Below are 13,838 nucleotides of genomic sequence, written 5' to 3' on the forward strand. Positions count from 1 at the left end.
AGTGAGTACGCGGGTTTGTTGTTATACATTCTCTTTTTCTTTGGTATGTGTTTAGAAATTTTCCTGATTAAAAAGTAGGGGGAAAGTATGAACAAGTTAACTGTTTCCTCGGGAACAGGAACAAGGTGGGAAGTAGAACAGAACCATAGCATGCAGTGGAAGTGTACTGAGTAGTGACTGTGGTCATGTATTTACACTGCGCAAGGAATTTAGGAAGGTATGTTTATGTCTAGAAAACTCAAGAGAATCAACTTGAAATATTACTAGGATCTTACGAGGACCTTATAAGGTAGTGAGGTAGAAGGTATGCATAGGAAAGCCAGTGGCCAACTTCTGCAAAGGCAGTGTCAACTGCAAATGGTGGAGTAAAAGGCATCTTAAGTACAAGCTACCCGGAAAAATTCTTAATCAAAAAATGAGACCCACACATCATCAGACTTTACTGAGCAACATAGGAGATTTGATTACAGATTTGATTACAACATAGGAGATTTGATTACAGGGATGGGAAGCTGGTTCTCTAAGGGACACTTTGATGAGGATGAGCAAGGTCGTGGGGATGGGCGGGCAGCATATGGAGCCCCTGAGACAGATCTGCAGCGAGCCTGCCCTCTGGAGCCGGGCAGGTGGCGGGCGGCAGCCTGAGCCATGTGTCCCTCCTGTGTTGTAGTCGGAGCAGTGCCCGTCCTCTCCAAAGACTCCATGTCAGGGAAGAAGGGCCACAGCTTTGGCCAGGTGAAGACCCCGCACAACCCCTTAGACTCCAGCGCCCCCCTGATGAAGAAGGGGAAGCAGAGGGAGGTCCCCAAGGCCAAGAAGCCAACCTCGTTGAAGAAGGTGTGTGGTGTTTTGTTTGAAATTGGGCGCGAGAAAACCTACAGACTCTCCTGTATCTGTGTTACTCCTTTCGACTCTTACATTTTTAGATTTTAACCTTCACTTTCATTTGAACCTGCTCTTGTCAAGATGGGTACACGATTCTCTGAAAGATGATCCCTTGCTCTTCCCACGTGGGGTGCTAGAGCGAGCGAAGCAGGGTGCCTTAGCTGCTGGAGGGGGAGGCCTTATTTATTTATTTTAATACTTTGGAGTGACATGGACAGAAAACCAGAAATGGGGGGACTATGTTCTCATTCACATTGTTTACCCTCATTCTACCCAAGGCAATCTGTCTGATGCTCAGATTTGGTAAATATTGGACACTTCCTGGCACACGTTCTTTGATTTAACTCTCAAAGCAGCCTGTGGAGTGTAGTGGGTGTCAGATTGAGGAAGGCGTGTCTTGCCTGGGGCCAGGTAACAGTTGAGCTGCACAGTTGCATCAGAGCCCAGTTCTCGCATGCCCTGCTCTGTGCACCCAGGGGGACCATGCTGCTCCTGGGCTGTGGTTGAGAGGGTTGGGCCCACCCATGGGGGGGTTGGGGAGTAAGGGCACAAACAGGCACGGTGCCAACCGGCTGAACTTGGGTGGCTTATTTTGCAGAAGAGCTTATTTTTAAGTACAAGTATTTAGGTGTTTTGATCGTTTATTTAATTTTAAAGATTATTTTGAAAGAGCGGCAGGAGAGAAAGCAGCAGCGTCTCCAAGAAAATGCTGTGAGCCCAGCTTTTGCCAGTGACGATGTGCAAGATGGAGAGAGCGGTGGTGATGACCAGGCCCTCGGGCAGCCTGACCCCTCAGGTACCGAGTTCTGTTGGCTTGCTGCTTAAAGAATCCTTCAGCGGAGGCGGCCGTATGCACAGCCGACTGTCTGGGCTTTGCCCAGCCCTTGTCCCTGTGTGGTAAAAGCACGTGGGCGTTGGGCCTCAGGAATGCAGAAGTTTTCAGTCTCCTAACTTGACAGTAAGAGGACGTCCCTAGGGGCAGGTGGAGCTTCTGGTGTCTCTGCTTCTCAGGGGTGAGAGGGACAGAGGGGTGAGGCCCCTGAGTTTGATCTGTGTGGCATTGGATGGTCCTCGCAATTTGAAGTGCCATGAGAATTAACACCATTAACTGCAGAGCTGCTTGCCCACAAGTGTGTGAGACATGGTGTCATACAAAAAATGGGTGAAGTAAGCATTTTAGTGAATTATACATTCAGAACAGTACACAAATCATAAGCATATAGCTTGAGGGCTTTTTACCAAGTTCAGAGGTGTATCAGCCCCACAGTCCCCATGATTCCCGGTCAAGGCCTCAGCCCTGTCTGCAGCCCTACCCGTGAGCTTTCAGGCTTTGTTCCAGTGGAATCTTGGAGTGTGTGCCCCTCTGCCCAGCAGTATGTCTGTGGCCTGTAGAGGTAGTTCCCGATTGTCATTGCTGCATAGCATCCAGGAGTACAGACGTGCCAGGTGGCACGTGAGCGTTGTGGGCGTTTCCACTTTGGGGCCATTAGAAGCAGAGGTGCTGTGGCAGTGTGGGATGTGTATAGGGAACGTGAGCACCCCTCCTGCTGGCATTTCCCCGGGGTGGATCTTGGGGTTGGGTCCACTGCCACCCAGCCTAGAGGCTCCTGCCATACAGGCTGCCAGGGGTTTTACAAGCTACGCCTTTCGGTGGTGGAGAGGCCAGCCATGGGACATTGTCTTCCCTGGTGGGTGAACTCCTTCCCTTGGTGATGTTATTGCACTTGCACTTTGGAAGTGTCTAGAAGTAACAATTTGAGTGTTGTAAGCTGTTATTGAATCCTGTCTGATGGGTTTAAACACACCTATTGTGGCTCTCCCAGTTTAGATGTTCAGCTTCTCTTTTAAGGGTTATTTGATAAAGGAATGGTTTCAAGCATTTAAGTGCAAAAAAATTGAGAACTAATAAACCTGCTTTTAAAACTTACTGATAAGGACTTCAGGTTAAATTTCAAAATTAAAAAATAAATTTGGCCACTGAACCACACATTTAAAAATGGTTAGGGAATTCCCTGGTGGTCCACTGGTTAGGACTCCACGCTGTCATTGCCAGGGGCTTGGGTTCCATCCCTGGTTGGGGAATTAATATCCCACATGCTGCGTGGTGTGGCCAAAAAAAACAAAAACAGTTAAAATGGTAAATTTTGGAAATATTTGCCGCAATAAAAATAAGTAAATAACTAAATAAGGGGCGGGGAGACACCTCTAGGCAGTGCAGAGAGTCGCCCGGTTCTTCTGATTTCCCAAGCCATTCCCGTCACTCGTCTGCCTGCTGTGACACTCGGTGGCCGTGTCTGGATGTGGCGGGTGTGTGCCGCCGGCTCGGGCTGCTCTGGCGACACTGCCCCTGCTGAGCGTTCCCTGCCTCAGTCCCCGCAGGCTGTGTGTGAGCCCCGGAGGGGCCGTGCTGTCAGTCCCCGCAGGCTGTGTGTGAGCCCCGGAGGGGCCGTGCTGTCGGTCCCCGCAGGCTGTGTGTGGAGCCCCGGAGGGCCCATGCTGTGACTTCTTTCTCTGAAACTCCAGGGGGAACGGAAGAGTCGGTGTCCTGTGCTTCTGTGGCAGAGAGCAAGTCAGAAGACCGGCTGGGAGCTGAGCCCCAGAAGGAGGTGGAGGCCTGCCCCAAGATCCACAGCCGGCGGTTCCGGGAGTGAGTGAGCTGGGCAGCTGTGGGGCCTGGGGCACTGTGCTCACTCTGACACTGGGCGTTGAGTTCTTGGATGTTTGCATCCTCTCGGTGGAAGGTGGCTAGGACCTGGTTGTAACACATGCCAGGGCTACCTAATCTGCTCCCGAGAGGTCCTAGTGCCGTGATGCCAGAGGTGCCCTTGAATCCAAGTTGTGGTTGGGGGAACGGGTAGTGAGGTGACAGCCCGTTGCATCTGGGTTCCCTCTCGTTGTGTAATTTCTGTACGTAATTTCTTAGGGTGCTCTGCCTCCTTCCCTCCCACTTTTCTTCAGGGTAGACTCTCCAAACATTTTTTTTCATGAGGAGAGGTGCCCAGGAGTGGCCGCCCTGGGGACATGGGGCCCCGAGGTCTTTGTCCCTTGTAGTTGGGGCTGGAGAGGATGCCTCCATCCATACCTTCCGTAAAATCCTATCAGGAGTTCCACCTTTTTGACTAGTATTGCTCTCAAAGCGTGATTTCTTGAAAGGGGCACGCTGTCCGCCTCATCTGAGGTGTGCCAGGAGCCGCGCACTGGAGTGTCACAGCCAGTGGGAACGTGACCGTGTCTAATGTTTCTTTCAGCTACTGCAGCCAGATGCTCAGTAAAGAAGTTGACGCTTGTGTTACGGACCTGCTGAAAGAGCTGGTTCGTTTCCAAGATCGTATGTACCAGAAAGATCCAGTCAAGGCTAAGACCAAACGCCGACTTGTGTTGGGGCTGAGGGAAGTTCTCAAACATCTGAAGCTCAGAAAGTTGAAATGCATCATCATCTCCCCCAACTGTGAGAAGATACAGTCAAAAGGTAAGGGCGCTGTGTCGTTCCTGGCGTGTGGCCCGCTGCAGTACACGCCCTCTGGCCACCACACACCCGTCAGCGGCTAAGGGGCACTGAGGCCTCGGCAGCTCAGTTTGTTTCATTTTCTCTTAATAGAGTAATTTGTTTCCAGAGTTTATCGGATCAGCCAGCGCATTCCTCTGTGAGGCAGGCTGTGGTCTTCACAGTGTGGCTCAGCTGGCCCGCGCAGGCCTCTTGTGGTCACTGGTCACTCACACCACAGAGGCTTTGTGACTGGCAGCTAGGCGGTCCCTGCATTGGGCTTTTGTCCGTTTTAAATGTGCTTGCTCAGTCTGTGACTAACTCATCTGTCCAGTGATTAAAGATGGGTTTGTCCAAGCACTTGGCCATCTTACTGATGCTGGAAGGTTCTGTTTTTCGGGATGTGATATGCTGGGCGAGGTGACCGACAGATGGACGTCTGTGACACCTCCCATTGGCCCTTGGGTGGTCCATTTTGTGTCCTCCTCAGGCTGTGCAGTAGAGGGGTTGTTAGTTAAGAGCAGAATGCCGTCACTTAGACACTGGTCCTCCATCTTCGTGTAAGTGTTTGGAGTCCTTCTCTGGTCCTGATCCTCTCTCCTTCAGTGTAAACTTCCACTCGGCTGGAACTGGACTTTCAGGGATCCAGTCCAGATCCTAGCCCTGAGCTTTTCCGGTTGCTGTTCCAGTCTGAAGACTTGAGGTTTCCTGACTTGCCTGCAGCACCCAGGGGCACTAGGGCAGCAGCTGGATCTGGATCTGCTCATTGCCAGCCCAGTGGGCTCGTCCCCGTCCTAGTTCAGGGCAGGTGCAGTCCCAGCCATCAGAAAGGGGTCTCAGGGGACCTGCCTGTTTGGTTGTGTGCTGGCAGTGTCCCCACCACAGTCCCATGGCAGGCGCTGGGCTTGACATGAATCCCTCCTCAAGCTCTCAGCCAGCCGCCTGAACCTCTTAAGGCAGTGGGTGCATCGGGCATTCTGCAGCTTCTCTTCTGGAATCGTTCCGGGCTCTGTGCTTCCTGTGCAGCTGTCGTCCTGGGGGCGGCCTCCCCCTTCTCCTGTTGGGGTGTGGTGTTTAGTGGCTCCCGTGCACTCCTTTGTCTCGGGCTGTGCACATCCCCCAGTGGCTTATGAGAGAAAGGGTACATGGCAGCATATTTAGAAGATGGTGCTTGAAATCCAGTCTTTCTGATTTCCGACCTTTTCCCCTTTGTTCTCCCTTCTCTCTGGAAGCTTGTGGGAAATTCCTTGTGCCCAGGGTTCCGGGAGGTGGGGCGGTTTGCAGGCAGTGCTCTCAGTTCTGGGACGTGCTGTGGGGTTTGTGCTCTGGATCTCCCTACAGTCGGTCCTCTCTAGGCTCTTCCTGGAACCACGTTGCTCAGATGGTGGGCCTCCTGCACTGCTGTCCTCCTGTGACTTTTCCTCTTCTTCCTTTCACCTCTTTCGTTTGGTTCTGTTTTCTGTAAGGATTCTTCAGCTATGTCTCAACCTTTCTATAGAGTTTTTTATTTCTGCTATTATTTTTAATTTCTGGGAGCTATTTTTATTGTTCTCTGAAGTTTCTTTGTGTGTTGCAGCTGCCGTTGCTCTGTGGATGTGTTTCCTCCTTGAGAATAATAGTGATGTGAAGGTTCCTTCTCCCTGCATAGCCTCCCTTCCCAGGTGGTTTGCTGTTTTGATCTCATGGTGGAGGTTTCTGCAGATACCGGTGTCTGCTATCTGTTTCTTTTTGTTTTTTTTTTTTAATTTTTAAATTTTTTTGGCCACACCGTGCGGCATGTGGAATCTTAGTTCCCCGACCAGGAATCGAACCTGTGCCCCCTGCATTGGGAGCACGGAGTCTTAACCACTGGACCGCCAGGGAAGTCCCCTGTTTGTCTTTAACAGCTTTTAAAGCTGACTAGAAATCTGGGGGCGGGGCTGGCATTTAAAGGCTTTGAGCTGCATTTGAGGGCAGTGGTTCTCAAACTGTAGTGAGCATCAGAGTCACCCAGGAGGCTGGTGAAGACACAGATTCCAGTTTCTTCCTGAGCAGGTCCAGCAGGCCCCAAAATTTGCATTTCTAGTAAGTTCTTAGTTGCTGCTGTGGATACCAAGCTAGAACCTCTGCTGTAGGATGACAGCTGGGCTGCTGCTCTGTCGCTCTGACTCCGTATTCCCTGGGGAAGAACTCTTACCCCCTGGGAGTCTGTGACCTTGTCCTTACGCCCACGGTTAGAAGTGTGGGTCCCAGTGTCCCACAGACCTGCCGCCCTGCCTCACCAGAGGCCCGGCACTGGCATGTCGGCTGGGTGAAGTGGGTCTGGACACCAACTTGCTGTCACCTCATCTGAACTTCACCCTGTCTCTGAAGTGCCCAGTGCTGCCAGTTAGCTGCCAAGCTCTGGGGATTGAATTCTAGGGTATAAATGGCTGGGTCTAGGTGTTTTCCCATTGTTGGCTTAGGTCAGCTGAGTCAGCTGTTTGTGTTTCAGCTTCCAAAACTTTTTTGCTCTTATCTTGCATTCTCCTGTGGATTTTCACCTTTAAAAGACAAACCAGGGACTTCCCTGGTGGCACAGTGGTTAAGAATCCGCCTGCCAATGCAGGGGACGTGGGTTCGAGCCCTGGTCTGGGAAGATCCCACATGCCACAGAGCAACTAAGCCCGTGTGCCACAACTACTGAGCCTGCGCTCTAGAACCCGTGTGCCACAACTACTGAGCCCGTGTGCCACAACTACTGAAGCCCGCGCACCTAGAGCCCATGCTCTGCAACAAGAGAAGCTACTGCAGTGAGAAGCCCGCGCACCTCAACGAAGAGCAGCCCCCCGCTCGCCGCAACTAGAGAAAACCCACGTGCAGCAACGAAGACCCAAAGCAGCCAAAAATAAATAAATTTAAAAACTAAAATAAAAAATTAAAAAAAAAAAAAAGACAAACCAAGAAACGGGAATGTGTGTATTCAGTTGGCAGTCCACCTTGCTCTTTCTTTAAGCCCCCACTCCTCTGACTGTGCCAGAGAATGGAGCTAAGAATGTACTGATGGGCATCTCAAGGATTTGTTATACATTTAAAATACGTTGTTGAATCATCCGTCCCTACATTGTTTTTTTTTTTTTGCTTTGAAGCATAAAGAACTCGATTATGTGTTTTAGGAATGTTTATTCCTTGGAAAAGATAGCCAATAGATTGCGGTTATTTTACAGGTAAAATTTAGTATTACAGCCTGGGATTATGTTAAAATACTGTATTTGCTCCGAGTGGCATTTGCCTGATAATTCTGTACTTAAACTTTAAATGGAAATTGTTTACCTGATTGAGCATTTGCTTGTTTTAAGTTGTCTTCCTGTGGAACTTTGAGAAGTCGGCACTTGGAGATGTTTTCAGCTCTCACTAGTAACGTCGGCTGAGCAAAACCATCTCGACTTGGCTGCTGTGTCGGGGAAAGCAGTGCATGCTTCCAGTGTCCTCTCCCGGGGGAGTCAGAGAGGATGCGCTGAATTCCCTCAAAACGAGATGTGACAACATGTGTGAAGTGTGATGTCATCTACGAGGGAGGCTCCTTGGGGCTGGTCACATGGGCACCCTCTGCCTGGCATGTCCCCACATTCCAGACTCACAGAAGGAAATCTGGTGTTCAGTGTAATCCTCACATGCATTTTGGGTACAGTAGCCACTCTTCCCAGGTGGGGTGACGGGTCCTCCCAAAGCCCAAATTCAGGGACCAGTGAAGGGTCAACCAAGTAAGCTGGCCTTTTTATGGATGGCAGCTGTTGGGCCGGGCGCATTATAGCTCTTTTCTGCACACTGCTGTAACAGCCTTTGTGACCAGCTCCTGGGTTGGGGTGGACACAAGGCAGAGACAGACCCTTGAGTGAGAGGCCATGGGGCTGATGTTGAAGAGACGCGGTCAGCCTCCCATGGTAAGCTGAAAATATCTCACTGTAAGGAACACAGCCATCGCCTCACCTCTGGTCCCATCTCCCGCTTTTCACCGCCTGCCCAGAACTGTTTTTTCTTTAAAGTTTATATCCTGAGAGATTTCATCCTCATCCTCTTTGATACTCTTCAGGGAGATCTGGGGCAGGGGGGTGGGCAGATTTAAGGGATGTGGGGCTTAACCATTAATGCCCAGTCAAACCAGCTGCAGAATGAGTTCCCAGTTCCCTCAGAGCAGTAGGATGTGCATTTGAGAAGTTCTTCTTTTGAAAGAAGATTAGGTAATCATATGTAATTAGATACCAGGTGATAGGAGATCTTGGGAAATTCTTCCTTCTCATGCAGACATTGTGTGTTCGCTCAGGAATTGGTCAGTTTGCAGAGGAACCGGGGCAATGCCATGCTGTAACCTTCCAGATGCTAGGTTCAAAGAGCTCTCCATGCAAGAGGGCAGGATTCAGTGCTTGTTACTTTCCTTTGGGAGTAAGTCCCCCAGATACTTCCCACCATCCAGAGGCAACCAGCATTGCCATATTTTGATGTGTCCTTGATAGTCCGTGTGTGTGTGATCTGGTGTCCTGGATCCCATTTGTGCCTTGCTCTTTTTAATTTTATTTATTTATTTATTTATTTATGGCTGTGTTGGGTCTTCGTTTCTGTGCTAGGGCTTTCTCTAGTTGTGGCAAGTGCGGGCCACTCTTCATCGCGGTGCGCGGGCCTCTCACTATCGCGGCCTTTCTTGTTGCAGAGCACAGGTTCCAGATGCGCAGGCTCGGTAATTGTGGCTCACGGGCCCACTTGCTCCGCGGCATGTGGGATCTTCCCAGACCAGGGCTCGAACCCGTGTCCGCTGCATTGGCAGGCGGATTCTCAACCACTGCGCCACCAGGGAAGACCCCTTGCTCTTTTTAGTATCATTCTGGCTCGGGACCCTCCCATTCTTCTGGCTGCGCAGTCCTGGGCTGATGGACACTTCAGTTGCATTCAGATTTCTGTAGCCGTAAACAAGGATGTACCTTTCACAGTGTAGTTTTTTTCTTTTTTCTTTCTTTTCGGCCACGCTGCGCGGCATGCAGGATCTTAGCTCCCTGACCAGGGATCGAGCCCACACCCCCTGCAATGGAAGCGTGGTCTTAACCACTGAACCGCCAGGAAAGTCCACACACTGTCATTTCTTACTGAACATCTCTGTAGGTACATTCCTAGAGCGAAACGGCCTGTGCACTTACCAGGTTAACGCACATGCCACGCTGCCCCCCAGGGACACTGCAGCCCCCACAGCCGGGCGTGCTGCTTCCTCCCGGCCTCCCCACCCTCTTGGGAAGATTCTGTTAGCATTTTCTTGTGAAGGGAGGTTGAGCACCTTTCCGCTTGTTTAAGGGCTTGGCATTTTCTGTAAATTGTTTATTCTTTGCCCATTTGTCTTTTAGGATGTCAGTCTTTTTTATATTTATGTGTACCTTTTTTTAATAAATAAGAGCTCCTTTGGGTAAGAGTTGTAAATATTTTTGTTTTGTCACGTGCCTGTTTCTCTTTAAACCTTTTTTGGCCGTGCAGAGACTTCAGGTGTGTACATATTGGTATTTTTTATTCTTGTTTTTATTGCATCTAGGTTTTATGTCATTCATCGACCTTCCTACTCCAGGGTTATTAAAGATTTTTTTTTCTTAATTCTGTTTTTTTTCCTGGTTCTTCCATGTTTTCATTTTTGTTTAGGTTGAATGCGTTTTAGTCTAAGATGGATCTTTGCAGAGGCTGACCCGCTCGCTGTCCCTTCTGCGCCTTCTCCGGTGCTTCAGAGTGCTTTTGCCGACCTGCTCAAGTGCCACGCATTTGGCTCGTTTCTGGACCTTCCATTCTGTCGTTCTTCATCCCCTCGTTTACGTTCTTGTAGTTTTATAGTAAGCTTTAATACCTGGCGATGCTAGCCTGACGTTAGTTTCCTTTTTCAAAAGGCTGTTCTCATATTGTGTATTGGGTTGGCCAAAAAGTTTCTTTGACTTTTAAGTAAAAATAAAAGACACATTTTTCATTTTCACCAAGAACTTTATTGAACAACGTATTCACCCTTTTGTTCCGCTACCTTCTGCCATTTTTCAGGCAACTTCATAATTCCATCTTCCCAAAGCTTTTTATCTTTTTGAGCAAAGAACTGTCCCGGGTGCCTTTTACAGTCTTCCAGGAAATGGAAATTTTTTCAGTCAAGAGATTTTTGTAAAGACTGAAATAAATGGAAATCCGAAGGTGCAATGTCTGGTGAATACGATGGATGAATCAGAACTTCCCGGCCCAGCCAAGCTGTAACAGTTTTTGTCTGGTTATCAAAGAAACATGCAGTCTTGCGTTATCCTGATGGAAGATGATGCATTTTCTTTTGACTAATTCTGTATGTTTTTCAAGTGCTGCTTTCAGTTGGTCTAACTGGGAGCAGTACTTGTTGGAATTAATCGTTTGGTTTTCCAGAAGGAGCTCATGATAGAGAACTCCCTTCCAATCCCACCATATATACACCATCACCTTCTTTGGATGAAGACCAGCCTTTGGTGTGGTTGGTGGTGGTTCATTTCGCTTGCCCCACGATCTCTTCCGTTCCACATTATTGTACAGTATCCACTTTTCATCACCCATCACAATTTGTTTTAAAAACGGAACATTTTCGTTACATTTCAGTAGAGAATCGCATAAGGAAATACAGTCAAGAAGGTTCTTTTGCTTAACTTGTGTGGAACCCAAACATCAACGCGATTAACATAACCAAGCTGGTGCAAAACATAACCAAGCTGGTGCAAATGATTTTCAGTGCTTGATTTGGATATTTTGAGTATGTCGGCTGTCTCCTGAGTGGTATAACATTGATTGTTCTCAGTCAGTGTCTTGATTTGGTCGCTATCAACTTCAACTGGTCTGCCCGACCGTGGAGCATCAGCCAGCGAGAAATCTCCAGCACGAAACTTTGCAAATCACTTTTGACACATTCAATCAGTCACAGCACTTTCTCCGTACACTGCACAAATCTTTTTTTTTGCGTTTCCGTTGCGTTTTTACCTTTCTTGAAATAATAAAGCATAAAATGCCGAAAATGTTGCTTTTTTTCTTCCATCTTCAATATTAAAATGGCTACACAAAAATTCACCAATTTTGGGCTTCCCTGGTGGCGCAGTGGTTGACACTCTGCCTGCTGATGCAGGGGACACGGGTTCGGGCCCTGGTCTGGGAGGATCCCACGTGCCGCGGAGCGGCTGGGCCCGTGGGCCAGAATTGCTGGGCCTGCGCGTCTGGAGCCTGTGCTCCGCAACGAGAGAGGCCACGATAATGAGAGGCCCGCGCACCGCGATGGAGAGTGGCCCCCGCTCGCCGCGGCTGGAGGGGGCCCTCGCACGGAGGCGAAGACCCAACACAGCCACAAATAAATAAATTAAAAAAAAAAAAAAATTCACCAATTTCGGTAAGTTTTTTTAAATGCATGCTGATATGACAGTTGTCACAATACAATCTAACAAAATTGTTTCAAATGAAGTTAAAGACAGCTAAGTGCTACTAGAGACATCTTACGGAAAAAAAGAACGAACCTTTTGGCCAACCCAATATTTTTTTATTTCTCAAAAAAATCCCACTTAGAGTAAATTACAGTATAAAAAGTTTTACGTTAACATAGAATTGACATGTGATCATATTGGATCATTCCATCCAAGAGCATAGGTGCCTTTTGTTTAGATTTTCTATTGTGTTTCACTAGCATGTTGAAGTTGCTATATAAATCTCACGTTTCTTGCCACATTTATCCCCACCTGTTGTCATCTTTGGTTGTTGTCATATATAGAGTCATTTCTTCCGTTTTACATTTTAGCTGGCTGATGCGTGTGTGCAGACTGGTGGTTTCTGCATTACTCGTGCACAGATGCCCAGATGTGATCCTCCTGTTGGTGGTAACTCGTCAGTGCTGCTGGGTTTCTGGTTCCACAGGCACGTCACCCGCACGCAGGGCTCCCTTCACCCTCTGCTCTCGGTGCCACCCCCACCCCACTCCTGCCCGTCTGGTGGCTTCGCTGGGAGGCAGGGTTGGAGGTACTCAGTGACCTCTCTGGGCTCTGGATTTCCACTTCTAAGCGGGGTGCAGCCTCCCCCTCAGGGTTTTGTGAGGATATAGGAGCCAGCCCACACGAGGCCGTTAGACCGAGGGTGGCACGTGGTATTCAGCAAATACTTACCAAGACTTCATTTTTCCATTACGCACAGCACCAGCACCAGCTGTTGACTTGATGTGGACGTGTTTTATCATGTTTTATTGCTTTTAGAAGCGTCTCTCTTGGAGAGTTGATTTCTTCCATGTGGCCGAAGTAATAGTGTACTTGCACCGCAGTGACTGGCTCTCTCCCGGTGAAACCTGGCCTGGGACACTGGCTTGAGTAAGGAAATAGCCAGGAGTGTCACTGTCGGGAAAAGCCGTTGGCGGCCAGTGTCACCAGCATGCTCGTGTGATGCACTTCCTTGTCATTTTCGTTGTCCTTTGACCAGGTGGGCTGGACGACACCCTGCACACCATCATTGACTACGCCTGTGAGCAGAACATCCCCTTTGTGTTTGCTCTCAACCGCAAAGCTCTGGGGCGCAGTCTGAACAAGGCTGTTCCTGTCAGCGTGGTGGGGATCTTTAGCTACGATGGGGCCCAGGTGAGATGGCGAGGGGGCGCCGGCCTGTCTTGCTCGTGGAAGGGAGTCGGGAGGGATGGTGGCTGTCTGCACTTCCACAGCACAGCAGCCCTGAGCCTCCGGGGCCCCAGTGTTGAAGGCAGCAGCGTTGGTGGCCTTGTTGCCTTAAAAGCATGGAAGTGTGATTCTGAATTTAGCTCCGGGCTCACTGCTGCCACAGAGGAGCCTTAAGCAGGCCTGAGGTCAGCACCTGCTCTTCCCTCGGGCAGCACCGCAGGCGGGCATCACCCTGCTTCCCTGTGGAGGGCGCCATCGCCAGTTTGCAGGGGATGTCACCTGTGCTCTCGTTTCTGCCCAAGGACCAGTTCCACAAGATGGTCGAGCTGACGATGGCGGCCCGGCAGGCGTACAGGACCATGCTGGAGAATGCGCACTGGGAGCTGCCGGGAGAGCCTGGGCCCCTCGCACCCGCTAGCCCGCCCACGCAGGGCCCCAGCTGCTCTGCAGAGGACAGACCCCTGGCCCCTGCCGGAAAAGAGGAGCCACGCTACAGTGAGTGCTGGGGGAATGGATTTGGGGTTGAGCCTCCTCTAAGTCTTCATTGACACTGATTTAAAAAGGGTGCCCAGGAGAGCAGCATGGCCACTGTGGCAGGACCGGCTGCAAAAGGCCCCGTTAAGACCCGGCCCTTGTTTAAGAGGTGGTCTCAAACTTGGGAGGGCTGGTCAGTGGATGTCTCAGACAAACCTCGGGTCAGATGGCACCCAAACAGAGGGCATCCTTGAGGACAGCTGTATCCCTGGCGGGCGGTTGTCAAGGCCGGCGTGCGCCAAGGTGTTTGATGCTGCTCACGAGGGGGTTGCAGTTGGGGACTTGGGCTTGAGTCCTTGCTGGGCCCCATC

General features: G+C 50.0%; 1 protein-coding gene across 8 annotated transcripts in view; it reads left to right on the top strand.

Annotated features, from left to right (window-relative positions):
• Positions 1–13,838, top strand: part of SECISBP2 (SECIS binding protein 2) — a 41,471-nt gene that overhangs the window by 25,434 nt on the left and 2,199 nt on the right. For all 8 annotated transcript variants that reach the window (XM_082403383.1, XM_082403386.1, XM_082403382.1 and 5 more), the window contains 6 exons: positions 671–837; positions 1,543–1,681; positions 3,409–3,532; positions 4,134–4,354; positions 12,803–12,957; positions 13,296–13,488. In XM_082403383.1, coding sequence (XP_082259509.1) covers positions 671–837; positions 1,543–1,681; positions 3,409–3,532; positions 4,134–4,354; positions 12,803–12,957; positions 13,296–13,488 — 999 coding nt within the window. The remainder of the gene's footprint in view (positions 1–670; positions 838–1,542; positions 1,682–3,408; positions 3,533–4,133; positions 4,355–12,802; positions 12,958–13,295; positions 13,489–13,838) is intronic.

This window comes from Balaenoptera borealis (genome assembly GCF_965194805.1).
Source record: "Balaenoptera borealis genome assembly, chromosome: 8".
NCBI lineage: Eukaryota > Metazoa > Chordata > Mammalia > Artiodactyla > Balaenopteridae > Balaenoptera > Balaenoptera borealis.